This window comes from Podarcis melisellensis (assembly GCF_964234715.1).
Source record: "Podarcis melisellensis genome assembly, chromosome: 12".
Taxonomy (NCBI): domain Eukaryota; kingdom Metazoa; phylum Chordata; class Lepidosauria; order Squamata; family Lacertidae; genus Podarcis; species Podarcis melisellensis.
Genome location: NC_138544.1, coordinates 5,320,870 through 5,346,706, shown reverse-complemented (window position 1 = coordinate 5,346,706; position 25,837 = coordinate 5,320,870). Strand labels below are relative to the sequence as shown.

The window sequence follows — 25,837 nt, the reverse complement described above, 5'->3', positions numbered from 1 at the left end:
TGGCCTAACTACACAGGCTGCCAATTAGCTTCTAGGCCCAGCTCAAAGGGCTGGTTTTGACCTATAAAGCCTTTAACAGCTCAGGGCTGCAATATCTCAAGGACAGCCTCTGCCCATGCAAACCGCCTTAGACTCTGTGTTCATCACCTGAGGTCCTTCTTCATATGCCTCCTCCATGTGAGGTTTGGAGGGTGGCAACACGAGAATGTTGCCACTTTTGGAGGGTGGCAACACGAGAATGGGCTCCCTGTTTCTGGAGTGCTCTCCTCAGGGAGGTTCAACTGGTGCCTTCATTATATATTTTTAGGCACCAGGCAAATGTGTTCCTCTTCAACCAGGCCTTTGACTGATTAACATACTACAGCAGGCATAGGCAAACTCGGCCCTCCAGATGTTTTGGGACTACAATTCCCATGATCCCTGACCACTGGTCCTGTTAGCTAGGGATGATGGGAGTTGTAGTCCCAAAACATCTGGAGGGCCGAGTTTGCCTATGCCTGTCCTACAGCCTTTTAAATGTGTTTTTTTGGGGGGGCAGGGTGTTATTGTTATGTTTTAGTTTAATTACTTACTTGTGTTTTATCTTGTATTTTATTCTGTGAAGCACCCTTTGATGAAGGGCAGGTTATAAATTTTAATCATCATCATCAACCCTGGAAAACTAATTCCTTAATATGGGGCCCATTGGCTGTGGTATGGGAAAGGCATTGCCTAGGTAGAGTCTCATGGGCCACATTTGGCTCCAGGGTCTGAGATTGGTCACCTGCATGCTAAGCCAGATCACGACTTAGTGCAAATGTGTATGTGCAGAGGCTCCAGGAAAGGAGAACACATGCCCAACTGTTTGGCTGCTGTGCCATGGCAAGCCATAGCTCAGGTTAGCGTGGCATCCAAACCCAGGCTCACGGTTTAGCTCTCCTGGACAAACCATGAGCTTGACACTATAGGGCAAACCTTAATGGAATCTACCCACATATAAAAAACGCTGTGAAAATGCTTTTTAAAAACAGTTTTGAAAAATACATTGGATTTTGCATAGCTCACTGTCGCCATCTAGTGCCACATTTATATATTGCACTTTAAAACGTTTCATTTGCACCTGTGTAGCTGGGGACGCAGCTGGCGCTGTGGGTTAAAGCCTCAGCGCCTAGGACTTGCCGATCGAAAGGTCGGTGGTTCGAATCCCTGCGGCGGGGTGCGCTCCCGCTGCTCAGTCCCAGCGCCTGCCAACCTAGCAGTTCGAAAGCACCCCCGGGTGCAAGTAGATAAATAGGGACCACTTACCAGCGGGAAGGTAAACGGCGTTTCCGTGTGCGGCTCTGGCTCGCCAGAGCAGCGATGTCACGCTGGCCACGTGACCCGGAAGTGTCTCCGGACAGCGCTGGCCCCTGGCCTCTTAAGTGAGATAGGCGCACAACCCCAGAGTCTGTCAAGACTGGCCCGTACGGGCAGGGGTACCCTTACCTTTACTAGCTGAGTCCCTTGTTTCAGTTCAATGTTAGTCTAGAGAGAGAGCTAAGCCATGAGTCCAGATTTAGAAAACGTGTTAAACCAAACAATGGCTTAGCTCAGCATGGTGCAGAAGTAAAACGATCAGGGAGGAGAGAAGCAACCCTGATCCCCTTCAGGGAGGCTGCATGATCACACATTCACAATAAGCAATGGTCTGGCTTAGTGGGACATGTAAACCAGGCCTCTATGTTGACGCTGAAGTGTGATCTATGCTGACACGGACCTGGATCTGAGCCTCCCCTTATCCAGAAATCTTATTAAGTTGCTTTATAGTGCTTGCTGCCTGCTGCCCAGGAGGACTCCCCTGAGTGAGTGCTTGAGGGTCCTGCTCTTGCCACTTACCATCTGGCCTGGGGCGGGGCCTGACAGGCCTCACAAGGACTGTGTGGTGCTTGCTGCCTGCTGCCCAGGAGGACTCCCCTGAGTGAGTGCTTGAGGGTCCTGCTCTTGCCACTTACCATCTGGCCTGGGGCGGGGCCTGACAGGCCTCACAAGGACTGTGTGGTGCTTGCTGCCTGCTGCCCAGGAGGACTCCCCTGAGTGAGTGCTTGAGGGTCCTGCTCTTGCCACTTACCATCTGGCCTGGGGCGGGGCCTGACAGGCCTCACAAGGACTGTGTGGTGCTTGCTGCCTGCTGCCCAGGAGGACTCCCCTGAGTGAGTGCTTGAGGGTCCTGCTCTTGCCACTTACCATCTGGCCTGGGGCGGGGCCTGACAGGCCTCACAAGGACTGTGTGGTGCTTGCTGCCTGCTGCCCAGGAGGACTCCCCTGAGTGAGTGCTTGAGGGTCCTGCTCTTGCCACTTACCATCTGGCCTGGGGCGGGGCCTGACAGGCCTCACAAGGACTGTGTGGTGCTTGCTGCCTGCTGCCCAGGAGGACTCCCCTGAGTGAGTGCTTGAGGGTCCTGCTCTTGCCACTTACCATCTGGCCTGGGGCGGGGCCTGACAGGCCTCACAAGGACTGTGTGGTGCTTGCTGCCTGCTGCCCAGGAGGACTCCCCTGAGTGAGTGCTTGAGGGTCCTGCTCTTGCCACTTACCATCTGGCCTGGGGCGGGGCCTGACAGGCCTCACAAGGACTGTGTGGTGCTTGCTGCCTGCTGCCCAGGAGGACTCCCCTGAGTGAGTGCTTGAGGGTCCTGCTCTTGCCACTTACCATCTGGCCTGGGGCGGGGCCTGACAGGCCTCATAAGGACTGTGTGGTGCTTGCTGCCTGCTGCCCAGGAGGACTCCCCTGAGTGAGTGCTTGAGGGTCCTGCTCTTGCCACTTACCATCTGGCCTGGGGCGGGGCCTGACAGGCCTCACAAGGACTGTGTGGTGCTTGCTGCCTGCTGCCCAGGAGGACTCCCCTGAGTGAGTGCCGAGGGCCCTGCTCCTTCCTGCCACTTACCATCTGGCCTGGGGCGGGGCCTGACAGGCCTCATAAGGACTGCGTGCTGCTTGCTGCCTGCTGCCCAGGAGGACTCCCCTGAGTGAGTGCTTGAGGGTCCTGCTCTTGCCACTTACCATCTGGCCTGGGGCGGGGCCTGACAGGCCTCACAAGGACTGTGTGGTGCTTGCTGCCTGCTGCCCAGGAGGACTCCCCTGAGTGAGTGCTTGAGGGTCCTGCTCTTGCCACTTACCATCTGGCCTGGGGCGGGGCCTGACAGGCCTCATAAGGACTGTGTGGTGCTTGCTGCCTGCTGCCCAGGAGGACTCCCCTGAGTGAGTGCTTGAGGGTCCTGCTCTTGCCACTTACCATCTGGCCTGGGGCGGGGCCTGACAGGCCTCACAAGGACTGTGTGGTGCTTGCTGCCTGCTGCCCAGGAGGACTCCCCTGAGTGAGTGCTTGAGGGTCCTGCTCTTGCCACTTACCATCTGGCCTGGGGCGGGGCCTGACAGGCCTCACAAGGACTGTGTGGTGCTTGCTGCCTGCTGCCCAGGAGGACTCCCCTGAGTGAGTGCTTGAGGGTCCTGCTCTTGCCACTTACCATCTGGCCTGGGGCGGGGCCTGACAGGCCTCATAAGGACTGTGTGGTGCTTGCTGCCTGCTGCCCAGGAGGACTCCCCTGAGTGAGTGCCTGAGGGTCCTGCTCTTGCCACTTACCATCTGGCCTGGGGCGGGGCCTGACAGGCCTCACAAGGACTGTGTGGTGCTTGCTGCCTGCTGCCCAGGAGGACTCCCCTGAGTGAGTGCCGAGGGCCCTGCTCCTTCCTGCCACTTACCATCTGGCCTGGGGCGGGGCCTGACAGGCCTCATAAGGACTGCGTGCTGCTTGCTGCCTGCTGCCCAGGAGGACTCCCCTGAGTGAGTGCTTGAGGGTCCTGCTCTTGCCACTTACCATCTGGCCCAGGGCGGGGCCTGACAGGCCTCATAAGGACAGTGTTACTGCAGGAGGGGCACAGAGTGTTTTTAAAATGTTTTTAAAAAATTTCTTTTGGATTTTTTGTATGTGGGGGGTGGGGGTGGGATGGATGTTTGGTTGGGTTTGGGGAATTATTTTTTTATTTTGATGTTCTTGTAATTTTTACATTTTTTTCTGTTTGTATTGTTTTATTAGTTTTGTTTGTTTGTATAGGTTGTTATTTTGTTCTTAGGGGGAGGGGTCAGGGCTGCCGGGGAGTGGGCCCCAGCCCACAAAATGGCTGGGACATGTTTCACAGGGGGGAATGCACTGGGACAATCGATCTCAGTGATCACGGGTAGGAGGAGGAGTTACGCTAAGACCAGACCATGTCATTACAGAGGAGGCAGGTTTAGTCGTTGTCTGAGGACTATTCCTACCTCCGGGTCTGGTCCTGACCGGATGGATACTAGAATCAGCAAGGGATACCCACATGACCTGAAAGTGTTGCTGTGCAATGCCAGGTCAATGATTCATAAGACCACTGCCATCCATGACTTGATCATGGATGGAGGATTTGACCTGGCATGTGTGACAGAGACTTGGTTGGATGAAGCAGATGGGCCTGTCCTTGCCGCTGCTTGCCCACCAGGTTTCTTTTACGCACAGCAACCCAGGTCATGTGGGCAGGGAGGGGGGGTTGCAGTGATTTTTAGGAAGTCATTAGTCTGCACCAGGCGTCCTATTGGGAAGACCCAGTTTTCTGAGTGCATGTTCTGGAAGTTGGGCAATAGGGGCAGTACGGGATTCCTACTGGTGTACCGACCTCCCCGCTGCACCAAGGATTCCCTGCCCGAGCTGCTTCAGGTCGTGGCGGATATGCTCCTGGAGACACCTAGCCTGGTTGTCCTGGGGGATTTTAACATCCATGCCGACACGACCTTACAAGGGGCCGCTCGGGACTTCGTGGAAAGCATGGCCTCCATGGGGCTGTCCCTGAATAAGTCTGGCCCAACTCATAGCCACGGACATGCCTTAGACTTGGTGTTTACCTCTACGGATGCTGGTGATCTGACATTAACTAAAAGCGAAACAAAAGAAGTGCCATGGTCAGATCACTTCCTGGTGCAACTGGACTTCTCCGCAACCCTTCCCCTCCGCAGGGAGGTGGGACCGATTCGGATGGTCCGCCCCCGCCACTTAATGGATCCAATTGGCTTCCAGAGAGTGGTAGGGGATGCTCTATCCCAAGTTGATGGCCTTTCAGCTGATTCCCTGGTGGCCCGCTGGAATGCGGAGTTAACCAGGGCTATTGACTGTCTGGCTCCGAAGCGCCCTCTCCGACTGCATGGAGCCCGGACAGCCCCGTGGTTTTCCCCGGAGCTGAGGGTGATGAAACAATCGTTGAGACGGCTAGAGCGCCGGTGGCGGAAAACTCATTCTGAATCAGACCGGACACGGGTTAGAGCTCAACGTCGAGCCTACCAAGTGGCAATGGCGACGGCGAAGAGGGCCTTCTTCGCCGCCTCCATTGCATCTGCAGAAAACAGCAGCAGGAGACTTTTTCAGGTGGTTCGCAATCTATCAGAACCACCTGTACCACCGGGGCCTGGTAGGGACCCCAAGATCTCCTGCAATGCTTTTGCAAAGTTTTTTGCAGATAAAATCGCTCAGATTCAGAAGGAGGTAGACTCCACCGTGGGAGCAGGGCCAGGGCTGGAGAGTGCTAGAGTTCTGTCTGGTCCTGTTACATGGGATCAATTCCAATCTGTTACCTCCGAGGATGTGGACAGGCTGCTTGGACGAGTGAAACCGACCACCTGTCTCCTTGATCCTTGCCCATCCTGGCTGATAAAAGCGAGCCGGGAAGGGCTGGGTGATGGGCTCTGCGGGGTGGTGAATGCTTCCCTCTGTGAGGGAGCCTTCCCAGACCCGCTGAAAGAGGCGGTCATTAAACCGCTTCTTAAAAAAACATCTTTAGACCCGACCAATTTGGCCAACTATCGCCCAGTCTCAAATCTGCCATTCTTGGGCAAGGTGATTGAGCGGGTGGTTGCTGAACAACTCCAAGCACGCCTGGAGGAAACGGACCATTTGGATCCCTTCCAATCGGGATTCAGGCCTCACCATGGGACTGAAACTGCCTTGGTCGCGCTGGTTGATGATCTCCGGCGGGCTAGGGACAAAGGTGAGAGCTGTTTCCTAGTTCTGCTGGATCTCTCAGCGGCCTTTGACACCATCGACCATAACATCCTTCTGGACCGTCTAGAGGGGTTGGGAGCTGGGGGCACTGTTATTCAGTGGTTCCGCTCCTTCCTCCTGGGCCGTGTCCAGAAGGTGGTGGTGGGGGGTGAGTGTTCAGACCCCTGGGCTCTCACTTGTGGGGTGCCTCAGGGTTCTGTCCTCTCCCCCATGCTTTTTAATATCTATATGAAGCCGCTGGGAGAGATCATCAGGGGGTTTGGACTGGGTGTTCATCAGTATGCAGATGACACCCAGCTCTACCTCTCCTTTAAATCAGAACCAGTGAAGGCGGTGAAGGTCCTGTGTGAGTGCCTGGAGGCGGTTGGAGGTTGGATGGCGGCTAACAGATTGAGGTTGAATCCTGACAAGACAGAAGTACTGTTTTTGGGGGACAGGAGGCGGGCAGGTGTGGAGGATTCCCTGGTCCTGAATGGGGTAACTGTGCCCCTGAAGGACCAGGTGCGCAGCCTGGGAGTCATTTTGGACTCACAGCTGTCCATGGAGGCGCAGATTAACTCTGTGTCCAGGGCAGCTGTCTACCAGCTCCACCTGGTACGCAGGCTTAGACCCTACCTCCCCGCAGACTGTCTCGCCAGAGTGGTGCATGCTCTAGTTATCTCCCGCTTGGACTACTGCAATGCACTCTACGTGGGGCTACCTTTGAAGGTGACCCGGAAACTGCAATTAATCCAGAATGCGGCAGCTAGACTGGTAACTGGGAGTGGCCGCCGGGACCACATAACACCGGTTCTGAGAGATCTGCATTGGCTCCCAGTACGTTTCCGAGCACAATTCAAAGTGTTGGTGCTGACCTTTAAAGCCCTAAACGGCCTCGGTCCTGTATACCTGAAGGAGCGTCTCCACCCCCATCGTTCAGCCCGGACACTGAGATCCAGCGCCGAGGGCCTTCTGGCGGTTCCCTCATTGCGAGAAGTGAGGTTACAGGGAACCAGACAGAGGGCCTTCTCGGTAGTGGCGCCCGCCCTGTGGAACGCCCTCCCATCAGATGTCAAAGAGATAAAGAATTACCTGACGTTCAGAAGACATCTTAAGGCAGCCCTGTTTAGGGATGTTTTTAATATGTAATGCTGTATTGTTTTTAATACTGATTGGGAGCCGCCCAGAGTGGCTGGGGAAACTCAGCCAGATGGGCGGGGTATAAATAATAAATTATTATTATTATTATTATTATTTATGCAAGACACCCTTATGCTGCCTCACCTAATCCACGGGATCATACTGAGGAAAGAGTAACATGCGCCCATAAACACTACCCTGAGATCTTCCTGGTGCAAGTGACAGGATACAAATGTGATAAATACATGTAAAATCATAATAGAGAACCATGTAAAGCAAGCTAGATAACACACTCTGAAAAATCAGATTGACATACCATAGAATTTTCACTTGGAATCTTATAGTGCTTACTAAATATCCAACTGCTTGTTAAACACACTCCTTCATTTTTGTCAAAATTAACATGGTTTTTATATTTTGGAGGCAGGTAATTATAAGAGTCTCTCTTATACTAAGCACAGAAGGGATCATTAATCTCTCCAAGACTCATGTAGTTTAACACAAAAGTAAAGAATCTGTAACTACTGCTTCTCGGGGATAATTGCACAATATCGTTTAAAAAACGAGCATTATGCTCTTTGGGAACGCAACTGGTTACTACTGAAGAAAAGTGAAGTTTCTCACAATAATGTTAATGAGCAAATAAAAAGACGGGGTAAATAAGGCTCTATGGGGCTCCAAACATGATTTAGAAGGAAGTTTAATCAAGGTAAACACATGGAACTATTCCATATTGTGAGATCTTTTCGTGAGCCACTTCACACACAGAGCTGAACCATAGTTTGGCTTTGTGAAGATGAGCTGCAGGGAACGTTAGCACAACTTAAAGCTTTCTCTTCCAATTTCAATTCACCCCAGTTTTTGTGAGATTAAACAATCCTAACCCATGGGCTAATCTCAACAATGGTTTTTTTGAAATAAACCAGCTTCATAAACTACAGTTTGAATTTGGCTTGTTTCAACAAACAATGGTTAAGATTAGCTGCTGTCCATCAGATCTGGCAACATGCAAAGCTGTGGGTAACCTAACATGAAAGAGAAAGTCTCTTACCTTCTCCCCATGGCAGCACTGGGGCTCTTCTTCCCCCTTCCCCTTAAAAAACCCTTTACTTTATATGCCACCCTTCATCTGAGGATCACAGGGAGTTTTACCATTTAAAAGCACAAAGTTACATACCATAATAACAAATAAAGCAGCAGCCATACACATACAGTAGGTGACACATACAATTTGAAAGGCCATAGATTGTTTAATTAGCTAAAGGCCTGGCAGAAGAGGAACAGTTTCACCTGGTGCCTAAGATATGTAAGAAAGGTACCAGGCAAGCTTCCCTGGGGAAAGCATGCCACAAGTGGGGAGCCACTGCAGAAAAGGCCCTGTTTTTGTGTTGCTGCCCTCCAGACCTCTCATGGAGGGGCACACAAAGAAAGGCTTCCTGTTGTTGTTGTTGTTTCACAGGATAAAAATACAAGGCAAATAGTTAAAACAAAAACAATGAAACATTAACATATTTAAAAGGTTGTAAAATATTAAACAGCCTTATAAAAGCAAAAAACCACAAATACAAAATACAAATAAACATATAACACGTAAAGGTAAAGGACCCCTGACAGTCCAGTCACAGACAACTCTGGGGTTGCGGCGCTCATCTCACTTTACTGGCCAAGGGAGCTGACATTTGTCCGCAGACAGTTTTTCCAGGTCATGAGGCCAGCACAACTAAGCCACTTCTGGTGAACCAGAGCAGCGCACGGAAACGCCATTTACCTTCCCCCCAGAGCGATACCTATTTATCTACTTGCACTTTGATGTGCTTTCGAACTGCTAGGTGGGCAGGAGCAGGGACCAAGCAATGGGAGCTCACCCCGTTGCGGGGATTCGAACCGCCAACCTTCTGATTGGCAAGTCCTAGGCTCTGTGGTTTAGACCACTGCACCACCCGTGTCCCCAATATGACACTTAAGGATCATTTAAAACAACCTCACCCCCAAACAAACAACAGCCACTGCAGTTAAAACCCCATCCTCATTAAAACAATAATTTTAGCACAAGTGGGCTGGCCCACACTCTCGTTCCACCCCTAAAGTGTAGCCCCAGAGGGACTATTTCCATTGGTTGCCCCCCCTTTTGGTGGTGGCCTTGCTGAGGGCAGCCCTGCCCCCAGACAGGCATGATTTACAGAGCTGCCCCTGCAACTGGTACGTGCCTATAGGGGCGGCAGGTGTTTTCAAAGCATCCTGTCTCTCCCGGGTCCTTGTCAAAGGACACTGGTTTGCAGTAGCTGTTTTAAGTTATGGAATTGAATCTTCTAACCTTCTAATCTTCTAACCTAGAAGTGACCTTGCTCATCCTAATTTTGTAACATTTAAAAGTTGCTTCCGTGGTGCAATTCTCGTTGCAAATTTTGTAGTGCTTTTGTCTGTTTCGTTTCCACAAGCACTTATTCGATAAACAACAAAAGAATCATCTCATCTTTCCCACTCTAGCATGCAGCTTCCCCTAAGAAACATATAGCGTAGAGAAGTTAAAATAATAATCACAGCAAGTCACAAAAAGACAGAATAATTTCTTTCTTTGAGAAATACCAAACACATGTCACCAATGAACAACAACAACCCCAAGCACACCTATTGATTTCAAGTGCGCAACCACATCAACTCCTGCCCAAAGGAATCCGCCTTTGCTCTGGCTAAAAACAAAGATGCTGCTTTAGACAAGTGTGAGCCCAGAGAACATCAGCGTAAGAGATCTTTAAGAACCTTATTGGCACAAAGGTGGAGAACAAGTCTAGCACCCATTAAGGAAGAATGGCAGTGTAAAATGTTTGAGTATGTTGAACTGGCTGGTCTGACAAGCAGGATAAGAGAAAATGAAGATAAGGAATATAAGGAGGAACTGATAATGTTTATTGACTATTTCAAGAACCAGTATAGAGAAATACATGGCTTAACAGGTCTCGTGTAAATCCAGCAGTTGAAATAGATAAGAGTATTTAATAGATAACAAATCTGATGATTAAAAAGATGTGCATTACTTCGAGTAGTAGGAAAGCAAAGGAACCAGGAAAAGGGTGGAAGGGAAGTCCTAGTATGTGTCAACGGTATGTGTATACAAGTCAACGGTATGTGTTTACATACTGTTTTTGGTATGAAATTGTAAGTGGGATGGGGGAGGGGATTAAATATGCTTTCTGTTCTTGTTTTTGAAAATGCAAATATATATAGATTTTAAAAAGGATGAGAGATCTTTAGAGAACATTTTACTATTAAAAAATCACTACTTGTAATTAAGTAAATGACCTACTGCACCATGAGCCAGCCATTTCTGAAACATGGCTCCAGCAATGAACTAGGCATTGAACAGTCAACAGCATTAAATTGAAACAAAGCAACATTTCCATTCGTTAATACCCCCCCCCCCACACACACACGACTCCTCTTCTTCCTTAAATTTTAGCATTTTACATTTTTGGAATCTAACCATCATAGATTCTCTGTATAGCTTGAGGTAGACCCTGTTTTATCTTGAGAGCTAGTCTGCCCAATACTTTCAGCATGGAGACTAACATCCCTGCACATAGGCACTGGCTTCTGGGGGCTGAGGCACTTTGGGCCCCCTGAGTGTTTGTTTGGGGGGCTGGGGACCCCCATTGTTGAGGCAAAACATGGTGCTGGGTTCAGAGCAATGTCAGGACATCATGCAACATCGCACATGTAACATCAGGACGTGGCGTCAGGCCCCCTCAACGTTCTTCAGAAGATGGCGCCACTCTCCCTGTGGCAAGTTTCCCAGACCCCACCTGAACCTTTCCCTATACTTTACCCTACAAAGTTCCCTCCCACAGTTGCCAACCATCAAGGATACCAAAACTCACAAGTTGTACTCAACAACACAGCAGGAGGCTGGGGAGGAAAACTCACCAGTGCCATGCACAAAATATAGACCGACTCTCACATTGTTCTCTAATATTGCAGGGAAATTCCTCATGAGAACCATTCTACTGGCCCTGTTCAGTGCAGATACCACCCTGCAACTATAATAGATGGTCCTTTTGGCACACACTGCAGATGTGCAAGTCAAGGGTGGCAGCCAAGGGTGCTCTTGGGAGTCACGTCTGGAGATGGATGAAGGAACAATAGCCCTCTTCATTGCTGCAGGAGAGCAGCAGGCAGGGTGGCAGGTGGTGTGATGAGGATATTGGATTCCCATCTAATAAACAGCATGCCAACTGAGCTTGATAGCTCTTGTGCTCTTGTTATCCCTTTGCTGCAATGAGTGCCTGGACAGCAGAGAGAGCAAATGGGCCAACTGAAAATTTCAGGCAGGCTAAGAAGACCCATTCCCAGGCAAGACCCAGTCATCTGGCTGCTGGAGGTCATGGTAACTAATTCAGTTGCCATCACCTCCAACGCATGTTTTGATGTGTGTTGTTGTGTTTTACTTTCTGAGCATTGTTAGCTGTTTTAGGTACAAGTTTAGGGGAAAGGGGCCCACAAATAATAATTAATAACCGAAACAGAGAAACACAAAGCACTCCCCCTTACATAAACTCACAAAAAAGAAGTTAAAACTGTAATCCTATACATACTTAGCTGGGATTAAGCCCCACTGAAAACAACCAGGCTTACTATTGAGTAGACATGTACAGAATTGCACTACAAATATCTTAATACCTGCTATCAAAGTCAATTAACTGATATTTAGATGTCGTTCGATCCGTGTATGTCTACATATAAATGTGATGTGGAAATGGAGAAATTAAGTGGATAATGAACAGCAGTTCATTACAGTGCCTCGTTAAGTAATGAACATATGGCCTTAAATTCAAACAGATGGCCCCATGATCTTCAGAGGCGGCTCTTTTCTGCATCCCACTGTTGAGGGCAGTGGTGGCATGAGAGACGGCCTTCTCTGTGGTGGCACCCCACTTGTAGAGCGCCCGCATAAAAAGAGTCCTCCTGGGTCAGATCAAAGGCCTACCTAGTCTAGAATCCTGTCCTCATCCTGGCCAGCCAGAGGTGTACAGGAAGGAAGTCTGCAAGCAGAACTTGAAGACAACATCATTCTTGCTGCTTGCAGTTCCCAGGAACTGGTCATCAGAGGCCCACTTTCTCCAGCAGTGGAGGTAGACCATACTCATCGCGGCCTGTCATCACTGATGGCTTTAAAAGATATCTGACGAATCACGCTATCACTGCATCTTCTGTGAGTGTATTCCATAGTTTAACTATGTGATGCACTTTCTTCTGCCTGTCCTAAATCTTTCGATATTCCACTTCATTAAATATTCTAATACAGTATCATGAAAAGAGGAAGAATTGTCCCTCGTGTCCACTTTCTCTTTTAAATTTTATTTAGTTTTCAAAAGTTTACATACATACCATCCACAATACTTTACCATCCACACTTTAATTTATCCATTGACTCCCCCCACCCCACGATGTTCTGTTTTTCCTTTAATGCTGCATATTTTAACATACCATGTACGTCCTGAGTTATTCGGCTTAACGTCTTTCTACTGCTTCTCGTATTTCAAACCCTGCTTGCGTTTTCATGCAACTATAATAGTTCTTTAGCTAGCCTACAAAAGGTTTCTAATCCTCAAAGACTGATTCGTCATTTTGGTTGGGTTCTCAACACCACACTTTATTTTATACATCTTTATTGTGTGTCTCCTTACTTGCCATTTTTCTGTATTAAAAAGCCCCAAATGTTCCAATCTTTCCTCATAGCACGTTGCTCCATCTCTTTGATAATTTGGGTTGCCCTTTTCTTCGTCTTCTTCAACACTATAATATCCTTTCTGAGGTGAAAGAAGTGAACAGAACTGCACAAAGTATTCCACATGTAGTCACACCATAGATTTGTATCGTGGCAATATGGCACTGGCTGTTTTAGCTTCAATCCAATTCCCAATATTCCCTAGCGTGGCATTCACCTTTTTCACAGCTGCCACATCCTGGGTTGCCATCTTCACTGAGCTTTCCTACTACAACCCCAAGAGGGTGTACCTTCCACCTAGGGCCTATTTGGATTCACACAGTATTAATCATTTGCAAGTCTATGGAAATATGAAAGCCCCTCCCCTCCCCAAAATATTGCCCTTGGCATTTGACACTTGTGAAACAGCCATAAGGAAAAGGTTGAAGCATTGCATTAATGGTGCAAAGAAGGAAGACGTTAATAAATGTTCCAAAGAACAATGGCAGACAAGGGAAACGCCTTTGTGCATGATTTTATTACATACAGTCATACCTCTTGTTGTGTTAGGTTAATGTTGTGTCTTTTCGGCTTGCGAACGTGGCAAACCCAGAAGTGTATACTTCTGAGTTTTGAAGCGTTCTGCGCACTTCACACATGTTCAGAAGAGCTCTATCGCATTCTGCGCTTGTGTAGAAGCGCCGCTCTAGTTGCAGACTTTTCAGGGTGCAAACAGCATCCCAGAATGGATTGTGTCTGCAACTAGAGGTACCACTGTATTCTCTTGCAGAGAAAAAGCCAATGCTCCCCCTCTTTAAAACATGTTTAGGGATGCTCTCATTTTCCTTTTTTTATAATAATGTTTTTATTTGCTTTTTTCCAAGGTCAAATACATCGTCAGTTATTCAACAAAGGCAGTTTTACAGAAAGAAAAGAAAAAAGGTTATAAGCAAGAAAAAAATCGTACTTTGCAAAACAATTTTTCATGATCTACTGGACTTCCCCACATCTTCCATCCCCTGCATCTTTTTCAATAAAATAAAGTTACAGCAAATTAATACCTTGTTTCCTGTGTTTTTGTACTTTCCTCAATTGTATATTAGGTTTAGGGGAAATATTATTAGTTCACAATTCCAACAGTCCTCAATATAGAAACTTTACCCTAGACTTTAGTCGTTTCACAATCAAAACTTAAATTCCAGCAATATCAAAATTTGGAATCTGAAGCTTGTTGTCTAAAAACTTAACAAATTCTCAACATTCACATAACTTATAATGTTTTTGTAAATAGTCCTTAAATTTTTTCCAGTCCTCTTCCACTGCCTCTTCTCCCAGGTCTCGGATTCTGCCAGTCATTTCGGCCAGTTCCATATAGTCCATCAGCTGCGTATGCCACTCTTCCAGCGTGGGTAGCTCCTGTACCTTCCAATATTTAGCTAAAAGAATTCTTGCTGCTGTAGTTGCATATAAAAAGAAAGTTCTATCCTTCTTTGTCACTCTCTGGCCCACAATGCCCAGGAGGAAGGCCTCTGGTTTCTTAGTAAAGGTATACTTAAATACCTTTTTCAACTCGTTATAAACCATTTCCCAGAATGCCTTCACCTTCGGGCATGTCCACCAGAGGTGAAAGAATGTTCCTTCAGCTTCCTTACACTTCCAACACCTTTTATCAGACAAATGGTAAATCTTTGCAAGTTTGACTGGGGTCATGTACCACCTATATATCATTTTCATAATGTTTTCTTTCAAGGCACTACATGCCGTGAATTTCATACCGGTGTTCCATAACCTTTCCCAGTCTTCAAACATGATGTTGTAACCAATGTCTTGAGCCCATTTAATCATAGCTGATTTAACTAACTCGTCTTGTGTGTTCCATTTAAGCAGCAAGTTATACATTCTTGAGAGCACTTTCATCTTAGGTTCAAGTAGTTCTGTCTCTAATTTTGATTTTTCCACCTGGAAACCAATCTTTTTATCTTTTTTAAACATCTCTTGAATTTGGGCATAGAGAAACCAGTCTCGCACCTTGTCCTTTATTTTTCCTAAACTCTGCAGCTTCCAATTATCTCCAACTTTTTCTATTATCTCACAATATTTAGCCCAACCACTCTCCATGTTAAGTCCTTTGGTGGTCTTCGCCTCCGTTGGTGACAACCACCTCGGCGTCTTATTTTCAAGTAAGTCCTTGTATTTAGTCCAGACATTAAACAAAGCTTTCCTGACAATATGGCTCTTGAATAATTTATGTACCTTTACCTTGTCGTACCACAAATATGCATGCCATCCAAAAGCATTGTTAAACCCTTCCAGATCTAGGACATCAGTGTTTTCTAGTAGAAACCAATCCTTCAGCCAGCAGAAGGATGCTGCCTCATAGTATAACCTTAAGTCCGGCAGGGCAAACCCCCCTCTTTCTTTAGCATCTGTTAGTATTTTAAGTTTTATCCGGGGCCTTTTGCCCTGCCAGACAAATTTCGTAATGTCCTTCTGCCACTTTCCAAAACACTCCACTCTATCCACGATCTGCAGGGTTTGGAACAAAGATAACATCTTTGGCAATACATTCATCTTTACAGCTGCAATTCTTCCCAACAAGGTAAGTTTTAATCTTGACCAGATTTCTAAATCCTTTTTAATTTCAATCCAGCATTTTTCATAATTATCTTTGAATAAGTTCAAATTTTTCCCCGTCAAGTTCACCCCCAGGTATTTCACTTTTTTAGCCACCGTTAACTCCGTTTCTTTCTGAAACTCATCTATTTCTAAAGAAGTCAGATTTTTCGCCAAAACCTTTGTTTTTTGTTTGTTCAACTTGAATCCTGCCACCTGACCAAACTCATAAATTAATTCTAAAGCTCTTTTAGTACTAGCTTCTGGCTCCTGTAGTGTTAAAACCAAATCATCTGCGAAGGCCTTCAACTTGTATTGTTTACCTCCGACCTGTATTCCTTGTACCACCCGATCCTTCCTAATCAAGTTCAGCAGTACCTCCAGGACCGAAATAAATAGCAGGGGTGATAGGGGGCACCCCTGTCGTGTTCCTTTTTCAATTCTGAACTCTTCTGTCACCACATTATTCACTATCAATTTAGCTTTTTGCTCTGAATAGATTGCTTCTATGCCATTTTGAAACGCCCCTCCCACTCCCATCCCTTCCAAATTTCTCTTCATAAATTTCCAAGATATATTGTCAAAGGCTTTCTCTGCGTCTATAAAAATTAATACAGCTCTTGTGTTCATATTTGTCTGCAATAGCTCCAAAACATCTATAATGTTCCTAGTGTTGTCAGACAAATGTCTACCAGGGAGAAAGCCTGCTTGGTCTTTATGAATTACTTCATTCAGAACTTTTTTAAATCTACTTGCCAAAATGTCAGCAAAAATTTTGTAATCCACATTCAGGAGTGAGATAGGACGATAATTCTTAAGTTGAGTCTTTTCAGATTCCAATTTTGGTATCAGAGTGATGAATGCTTCTTTCCACGATTCCGGAGCCCCCTTCCCCTCCATAATTTGGTTGCACACCTCCACTAATGGTTGAATCAAATAATCTTTTAAAACCTTATAATATTTGGAGGTGAGTCCATCTGGGCCTGGGGATTTCCCCAATTGCATGTTCTGAATGGCACTTTCTATTTCCTGCTGTGTTATTCTGTAATTCAGGGTTGTTTGTTTATCTTGGGATAATTTTTTCAATCCATTACTTTTTAAAAATTGAATAATCTCCTCCTCCGCCTGTGGACCTTGAGTAAACAGTTTTTTGAAATATCTCTGGAAACACTTTCTAATTTCTTCTGGTTTCTGAATACTTTCTCCATCAACCTCCAAGTTGGTAATAGAATTCAGTTTGTGTCTCTTTTTCAGCTGCCATGCTAATAGTTTTCCACATTTGTTTGCTGATTCAAAAGATCTTTGTTTCATTTGTTTAATTTTCCATTCTACTTCTTGATTTATCAATTTGGCGTATTGTGCTTGATGGAACTTAATTTCTCTTAACACTTCTTTTGACTTTGGGTTAAGTCTAAGCCTTTTTTCACCCTCTCGTATCTTCTCTAAAATCTTATCTCTTTTCCCATTCCAGAGTTTTTTCTTAATAGAATTTTGTTGAATCAGAAACCCCCTCATTACAGCTTTGCTTGCGTCCCAGATTGTTCTCTTGTCCACCGGGGTATTCATATTAATTTCAAAATAACCCTTCAACATTTTTTGGGCCTTCTTCACAATCTCCTGATCTCTAAACAAAGTGTCATTCATTCTCCATCTGAAGGATCCAGCTGGCACAAGTCTCAGATCCATTTTCAATGCGTTATGGTCGGAGCAAGTTTTAGGGCAGATCTCTATTTTTTTTGTCTTAGGGGCCAGCCCTCTGGTTATCCAAATTTGGTCAATTCTTGTCCATGATAGGTGAGCCTCAGAAAAGAAAGTCCCTTCTTTACCTAGTGGGTTTTTGGTCCTCCAAATGTCGATCAAGTCCATATTGTCTGTCAGTTCAAAAAAAGATTTAGGTAGTCTGCCATCTTTAGTCAGATTTTGGTTTTGTGACTTGTCCATATGTGTGGAGACGACTCCATTCATATCTCCCATCAAAATGATGTTGGTGTAGTCTATATGATCCAACATTATCTCATGCAGCTTTTTATAAAATTCCGATTTGCCCTCATTTGGTGCATATACTCCTACTATCAGAAATTTTTCTCCTTGTGTTTGGATTTCAATCGCCAAAATTCTTCCTTGTTCATCTTTAAATATCAACTTTGGTGCTAGGTTCTCTTTTGCATAAATCACTACTCCTCTTTTCTTAACTTTGTCTGAGGAAACAAATTCTTGGCCTAATCTTTTGTTAATTAAAACTCTCCTATGGAGCCTAGTCACATGTGTTTCTTGTAGGCATATAATGTCCAATTGTTCCTTTCTCAAGATGTGAAAAATCTTTTTCCTTTTCTCAGGGGAATTTGCACCATGAATGTTCCAACTAAATAGCTGCAGAGACATCTTGAATCAAATTGTTAGCCAGTAGGAGTGTCTTTCTTGCCGTCAAGATCTGGAGGTATTGCACCAGGCGGAGGTGGTGGCCAGGCACCTGCTACTCCTTTCCGAAGGTCCTCCCCGTAGTCGTTCAAAAAATTTTCTTGGTCTTCTGCTGATCTAATTCTCACTTTTTTCTCTTTGATGCTGAAAGATAGTCCTTGAGGGAATTCCCACCTATAAGGGATTGTGTTGTTTCTCAGTAGGCTTGCGAGGTCTTTATATACAATTCTTAAATCCAACAGCTGTTTCGGTATGTCTCTGAAGATTTCTGCAGTCCTTCCCTGAATCACCAATGTATTTTTAAAATGAAGGCCGAGTATATTATCTTTTTCTTGCTTAGATCTCAAAATGACCAAGCAATCTCTTGGTTTGTCCTTCTTTGCTACTCTTCCCAGCCTGAAGGCGGTGACAATTTTAAAGTCCTTGTCTTCTGCAATGCCCCAGAACTTTGATATTTCTGCCGTCAAGTAGCTGATCAAATCTTCTTTCTCAAGTTCTGGTATATTCCTGATCCTAAGGTTGCTTTCCCGATTTTTCAATTCTGCCATGGACAGGTAGGCTTGCTGTTCATTAAGCTGTCTGCTCAGTGGTCTTACTTCTCCTCTTACTTCCTCTATCCTCTTTTTGTTTTGGTCTGCCTTTAAATTTGCTTCTTCAGCTAATTTACGATTTTCTGCTGTTGTTGATTGCAAGTTTCCAATGGCCTCTAAATTTTTAGAAACTTGGTCAGTCAGTTTGTTAATTGTGGCTGTCACCTGATCAAACTTAGAGGCCTGCTCATCAGCCTTTTTATTTAACGCTGCCAGCTGTTCCAAAATTTCCTTAGATACAGGATCTAGTCCTCCTGCAACCATGTCCCGAAAAGCTGGCTGTTTAGTTTCTCCTTCTTGCAGACCTGTAACAATTGGAACTGATGATCTGCGAGGCTGCACAGGCAAAGTTGTTTGTACTAGCTCAGATTGTTTTGCTTTTTTGGCAGCTCTTGTTTTTGCGGCACCACTCATTCCACAGCTGTCCATGTGGCAAGGTCAAATTGTAAATCCCATGGGAAAGACAAACCGAAAGGAAAACATCCAGGCAGAAGCTTTACAAAAACAACCTGCAGTTCCCAGAGACTAAATATTCCACAATCCAGTAGGGGGAGGGATGCTCTCATTTTCCTACTCATATTGAAATACTGCCCCTCAATGAGGCCAAACGTAGATTCACAAAATGTTTAGGGGTATGCGCACCCCTGCACCCCCCCCCGAAAATAAACGTTGGAAAAAGCTATCCCACAGTGATTTTCCCCCACCCTGGATCTCAATCCAAGGCTATATTGTAGTTATTGAAATATTCCGCTGGTTTGTGCACTAGGATGTTTTTTTAAAAACCTTTCTTTATTGTTGTGGTTGTTTGGGTTTTATTGTTTTTCATGCTGTGTGCCACTTCGAAGACTTCTGCTGATGGAAAAGCCATCTTGTAAATAAATGAACAAAATATAAACACACAAGACTCGCAAAATGTCACAGGTGAAGAATGCCTGAGTGTCTGCCTGAGAGGTTTCTGTGCCCTGTGTCAGGCCACCTGCCTATTTGGCTCATCATTGGTCGGAGCTCTTCCGGGTTTCAGTCCTGGAGATGCCAGGGACTGAATATGGGACCTTCTGTCTGCAAAGCAGCCTATTCATCCGCATGATGAAGCACAGGTGATTATTGGGCTTTCAATGATTACTCTGAACCACAGCCTTGGAGCACTTCAGTCCAAGGAATGCTAGATACAGAATGGGATGGGCTGCCTTAAGAGATGTGTGTGTGTGTGGGGGGGGTAACCTGTGTAACCAACTTGATGACTCAAAGTGCTCAACTGGGGAATAACCTCAACTTCTCTGAGGGGTCAATGGGGCTTGGAAAGGATTTCAGAATTTCCAGCTTTCATTTGTTTAGGATCCAGCACTAGATTTTAGGCACAAGCCAAGCACAAAACCAAATGAAAAGTCCATAGTCTCAAGGCCTGATCTGCAATTTCTAAGCTACAAGGTACCTGGGAACCCCCATTGTTCTACCTGGACACTGAGGTCCAGCGCTGAGGGCCTTCTGGCGGTTCCTTCCCTGCGAGAAGCAAAGTTACAGGGAACCAGGCAGAGGGCCTTCTCGGTAGTGGCACCCGCCCTGAGGAATGCCCTCCCACCAGATGTCAAAGAGAACTACCAGACTTTAAAAGACATCTGAAGGCAGCCTGTTTAGGGAAGCTTTTAATGTTTGATGCATTACTGTATTTTAATATTTTGTTGGAAGCCACCCAGAGTGGCTGGGGAAGCCCAGCCAGAAGGGCAGGTATAAATAATAAATAAATTTATTATTATTTATTATTATTATTATTCAGAATTTCAGGAACATAGTAAGCGAACTTATTCCAAGTCAGATCATTGGTCCATCTGGCTCTTCAGGATCTCAGGCCAAGGTCTTTCTCAGCCCTGTCCGAAGATTTCAGGGACTGAACCTGGAACCTTGGGCAGGTGTTCTCCCACTGAGCTATGGGCCTTCCCCAATTTCCCTGTCCTAGCACACAGGTCTACACATACAGCAGAATGAGGAAGTAGAATAGACTGAATTCAGACTGCCGGTGTGAGATTACAACTTCTACAATAGAGGGGTGGGGAACTTTCAGCCCACCGGCCTAATTAGGCCCTCCAGACTTCCCCCATTGAGCCCACGTCCATTTCAGGTAAGCCACAGCCACCTGGCCTCCAGCTGACATCATATCTGACACCAGCCGACGGGCAGATCTTCAACACCCCCTTTCAAGGCACTGCAGAAAATAGTGCTTTAAAAGGGGCTCTGCCATGGGGCAAAGATGGTCGGCTGAAGTGGGCACCCACCCTTCTGTCAAATGTGGCCTGCAAGGGGTGAGGGACAACAGCTGGCCTGCTGGGGTGAAAAAATCCCTCACCCCTTCCCTGCATTGTTTAAAAGACAAAACCCCAGGAAACAGGAAATAAGCAGAAAGGGAGAGGTTCTGTATCAGAGGTGGAAAACTGTTACCAGGGCTGGACTAAGACTTTTTAGCACCTGAGGCGACCCACAAAATGGCGTCCCCCCACCCCACTAAGGAAGAAGGGTTGAGTGAAGATTGACATCAGGAACAAGTGTGGGAAGAGACCAGCAGTGCCTCCTATTGGCCAAGATGCCGCTGTAGAGGCAACGGGGGTGGGGGGTGTTGCCGAGGAGACGGCAGATCTGGCCTCCAAGGAGAGTGCCACAGCTGTCACTGCCACCACAACAGCAGCAGCAGTAGGCAATGTACTCCTTGGAGGCCGGATCTGCTGTTCCTGTGGATCCTTCTGCCTGAGGTGGTCTTCTCACCTGGCCTCATGGATACGCCAGCCCTGACTATTGCTATTGTACTATAGGCTGCGGTCCAGCCATGCAACAGTCAGAGATTTCCACACACACACACACCATTAAGGCAAGCAAGAGGCATTATCACAGGTCAAGGCAAAAACATTAGGATCGCACAGAGCAGGGCTGACAAAAGCTGCATGGTCTGAGAAGTGTCCTGAGGGCTGGATAGAGATGTTTGGACACATTTGGCCCATGGGCTTGAAGTTCCCCACCCTGTTCTAGAAGCCTTTCCATTTTCAGGGAGCTAATAAACACAAGAGAGCATTCAAAATGTGACTTCCCAAAATACCACCTCAAGTGCCCAGTTCATTCCACCATCTCTTTCTCTGCTACACATGTAGGCCAGGCCAGGAAATTCTAAGGAGGGAGAAAACCAAAGCAGCCTGAGGACGACTGAGCATGCTCAGTGGCCGTGGAATGTTGGCTCTGTTGTGGAGTGGAGAGGACAATGCAGGAGGGAATTCAATAGAGTATCCTGGGAAAGGGCATGACTGGCTGGCCAGAACACAGGACAAGAGTACACCACACAGCAACATTTTGTTACAGGTCTCACTTGTCTTCTATACTTAGGTGAGTGTTGCTCACTCCTAGAGGGGAAATGCAACAAATTCAAACTAACACATGCTATACATGTGCCATTTATTAAATGGCATTTAAGACAAAACCTACTGTGATATCTTCCCTCTCTGCACTCTTATCCAAGACCCATTTGTTCTACTGAGACTTGCAAAGGAAGATATTGCAGGTAGGCTGGCTGATACTCTGCACATGAAACTACATGTAACTAAGTGTTTTGCTCACCACTTGGCTAGAAGATGGTCTTCTAAATCCAAAATGGAAGCCTAGATCCTTCCATTTTGAGTCAAACCATCTCTTGCTTGTCCCTGCCAGCATTTACTTGAACATTAAGAAGCCTTACGTCTAGACCATCAGGAAACAGGACAATACAGACCATCAGTGCCCAGAGGAATATCTTTAATCAGCTGGAAATGCAGGTGTGTCTCTGAATTCTTAGGTGTTGCTCACCGAAGAGCTGGCAGGAGACTCTGATAAAGTCCAGTGACACAGGCAAGGTGGCCTTTGGCAATGCCCACAGAGGTGATTTAGAGACAGCCTTCTTAGCAATTGATTGCCCCGCTCTCCAAGTGAGCGCGGCAAGGAAGATCACATTAGTTCACGATGAGCTTGGGTGGTTATTAAAAGAAACACAATCCTCTTACAGTATGGAAAGTGTGCAAGCATGGAGGTGGGGCCGAGGAACAGCCAAATCTTTCGGTCTGTGAATAGATCCGCTCTGCAGATGCAATCCTCCTTCTACACTGCAGGCTACCAATGGACTTATTCTCCCTGTGGTTTTATCAAGGCCACAAACAAGCAGGTGGTACAAGCAAACCCAATCAATGTGCCCCAAGAATTTTCTTCTCCTAACCAAATTTTTTACGGGGGCTCAGAAAATCTTGCTTGATGCCCTGAATGTTCTCGCAAAGATGGGAAGGGAGTAAAGGAAGGACCACAAAACCCTCTCAGTCACTGCAAACTGGCTTCACCCAGGCAGCACCTTTATGAAAATGTGCAAGGTGATCTTGTCCTCTGCACCAGCCACCATCAGAAGGGCTGTCTCCAGAGAGTGGCCAAGTCGGGCATCTGTTCGAGGTCTCAAGAGTGCCAAAGGCACAACTGCTCTTTGACATCTGTGCTTGGCATGGATCCCACTAGAAGCTCAGAGGCAGAGTGGGGGAGCACCCAGTCCACATCTCCTTCCTTCTGGGGTCCACTGAAGGCACTTTGCCCAAGGGACCTCAAATTTCTCAAGCCGGCACCACCTATCAGAGCAGCTTGGCACACATGCTCGATGCAAGCACCTGTGCCAAACTAAGGACTGGCCCAAGTATGAAACTCAGGACCGTCTCCAGTAATGTCCCAGGCAGATCAGTGCAGCCTCAGCCATTGTGTGGGGTCCCAGCCTGGGTGCAAACAATACATGATTCATCCCTTAGCGACAGAACAGCACTGACTGGGCTGAAAATAAGTTGTGCCATTGCATCAATCCATTTCGGATCACTTCATTCAAGAGAATAATGACTAAATGGGACAAGGGATATTACATAACATCACTGATACTGGCAGCTTGCCAGCAGAGAAGGGGGGGGGGATCCACCACCAACATTATTGGGTATTTATTAGCCAAACGCGCATTGGAGAGCCCCGTTCAACAATCCACTCGCCAGTTGCAGACGTGCCTCAAAGGGCGCATTTCAAACAGGCCCAAATCCGCAAACAGCCAGAAAGCCAGACGCTGGGAGCTGGTGCCCGCCTCTCCCCGGGTCCCCAGAATAGCGCAGCTCACTCCATCTCTCTTTTCAGAAAGCCCTTCTTTCTTGCCTTGCAGCCGATGCCCTCGGATTCCCCTGACCTTCCGGGGGAAGGACGTGCCTTAGTCCCTCCGTTAGCAGCCCAGGCAGATAGGGAACAGCAGCGAGGAGCTGCTCCAGAGATATTTTTTGTTCGCGCGTCTTTAAGGCGGCGGCGGGGCGGGGGCCTCAGGTGTGTATGTGTGTGTAATTCAGCATCACTGCCCACATGCCAGCGCTCCGCCAGATCGCTGTGTCCAAGATCCATCGAGAAACCTGATCGGGGACCCGGGAGGAGGGGGTTTGCCTCTCGTAGGCCCTCTGCAGAGGATGCAAAGCAGCTGCGCGCAAAGGCGCATTCCGAGCCTCTGCTCCAAGCGGGCGCCGCGGGGCGCTTTCCCCTCCTCGGAGGAGGTTTCTCTGCACCCCCACAGAAACTGCCGCAAGAAGGACCTTCTTTCCCCCCTCCCCGTTGCCCCCACAGCCTTCCAGTTATCTCCGCAGCCCCGTGGATGCAGAAGGTCCCCCAGGCGGGCGGGCGCCTCCTTTCCTCGCCACCTGCATCCCCTTCGGTCCTTCCACCGGCTTACCTTTTCCTGCGCTCTGCTGAGTCTCTTCTGGACATTTTTCGCAAAGACGCCGCTTGTTTTCATGTCGGCCATGGTGGCTGGTGCAGGGATCCTGCCGAGGAGGGAAATCACACGGAGCCCGGCTGCAGAGAGCGAGGGAGATGAGAGATGGAGGTCGGATCCCAGAGAGAAAGAGGAGGGACAAAGGAAAGCAGGAGGGAGGTGTCTTAAAGCTGCAGCGACGGAGGAGCTGGTGCATCAGTGGTCAAGCCGGAGGGAGATTGGGTGGCGAGCGGAGGAGGCGAGGAGGGCTTGTCAAGCGTGTTCACACGTGACGCCCAGATTGCAATCCCGTGCAGCCCTCCTCGTTAATTCTGAACAGACGTGCGTAGGATGCTGGGAAGGGGGGCGCTCCAATCCTACGCATATTTTCTTGAAAGTAAATAAGATGCGGGGATTACTTTCGGGTACCCACGGCCAGGATTAAGGCTGGTTTGCCAATCTAGTGGGAAACATGTACTCGCAAAATGAGCAACAGTTGTCCCTTTCTGCTTCCCAGTCCATCTTAATCTTAGATAATGTGTCCGATAATGCTTACGTAGCAAAAAGGCTCTGAGTCAATATGGCTTCAATAGGAACCAATTACTGTGCATGCTTATTCGCAAAAGAGATGTATTAAATTGGAAAGCTTGGTTTTTAGATCAGCAATTTATTCGCTGGTCAAATCTAGAGGGATTAAAAGCAATCCATCCTTGCCAGTGGATCTCCTGAATTTACTACTTACTATTCCTACTATTCCGGGATGCGGGTGGCACTGTGGGTGAAACCACAAAGCCTAGGACTTGCCGATCAGAAGGTTGGTGGTTCGAATCCCCGCGACAGGGTGAGCTCCCGTTGCTCGGTCCCAGCTCCTGCCAACCTAGCAGTTCGAAAGCACATCAAAGTGCAAGTAGATAAATAGGTACCACTCCGGCGGGAAGGTAAACAGCGTTTCCGTGTGCTGCTCTGGTTCGCCAGAAGCGGCTTAGTCATGCTGGCCACATGACCTGGAAGCTGTATGCCTGCTCCCTCAGCCAATAAAGCGAGACGAGCGCCGCAACCCCAGAGTCGGTCACGACTGGACCTAATGGTCAGGGGTCCCTTTACCTTTATTCCTACAACATGCCTGTCAGGGACTGGCAAGGTGCTGGAGTGTGTGCGTGGGGGAAGTGAGGCCGGAGTCTGATTTGGGAGAGGGGGGTCGGCGCTTTGTGGAGACTTGTACCAGCCAGGAGACAAGATTTAGAGGCAAGGGAAAGTTCAGAGTTGGAGGGTGGAGCACAGGATGGGTCAGAAGATGAGGAAGAGGTAGATCAGGCAAGTGAAGGTCCAGGTGCTTCCCCACCCTCTCCTGCCCCACTGTTTCCCAGAACCAGCAGGGGATTGAAAAGGGATGAGCAGAGGAAGTTGCCACGCAGGCGCAGTCTCCGGTTGCATGTGTGCAGCCTCTACGCTAGATTGGGGTGCAGAGCGGTAGAAGCACCTGTGTAATCTTCGACAATTAACTATCTGTTGTGTGTTTTCCTTTGGCTGGGAAGCACCTTTGGCAATGCCATAAGGCAGCAGAAGCCAACACAAGGCCCTCCCCATATTGACGGACTCCAGCT

At 47.4% G+C, this 25,837-nt stretch overlaps 1 protein-coding gene across 4 annotated transcripts in view; it reads right to left on the bottom strand.

The window, feature by feature from the left end:
• Window positions 1-24,529, bottom strand: part of LOC309380894 (amphiphysin-like) — a 93,925-nt gene extending 69,396 nt beyond the window's left edge. Inside the window, exon 1 of one of the 4 annotated variants that reach the window (XM_081931100.1) lies at window positions 24,213-24,529. In XM_081931100.1, coding sequence (XP_081787226.1) covers window positions 24,213-24,284 — 72 coding nt within the window. In that variant the 5' untranslated portion in view covers window positions 24,285-24,529. The remainder of the gene's footprint in view (window positions 1-24,212) is intronic. The other 3 variants (XM_081931103.1, XM_081931102.1, XM_081931101.1) reach the window with 3 other exon arrangements.
• Between the last annotated feature and the right edge of the window lie 1,308 nt (window positions 24,530-25,837).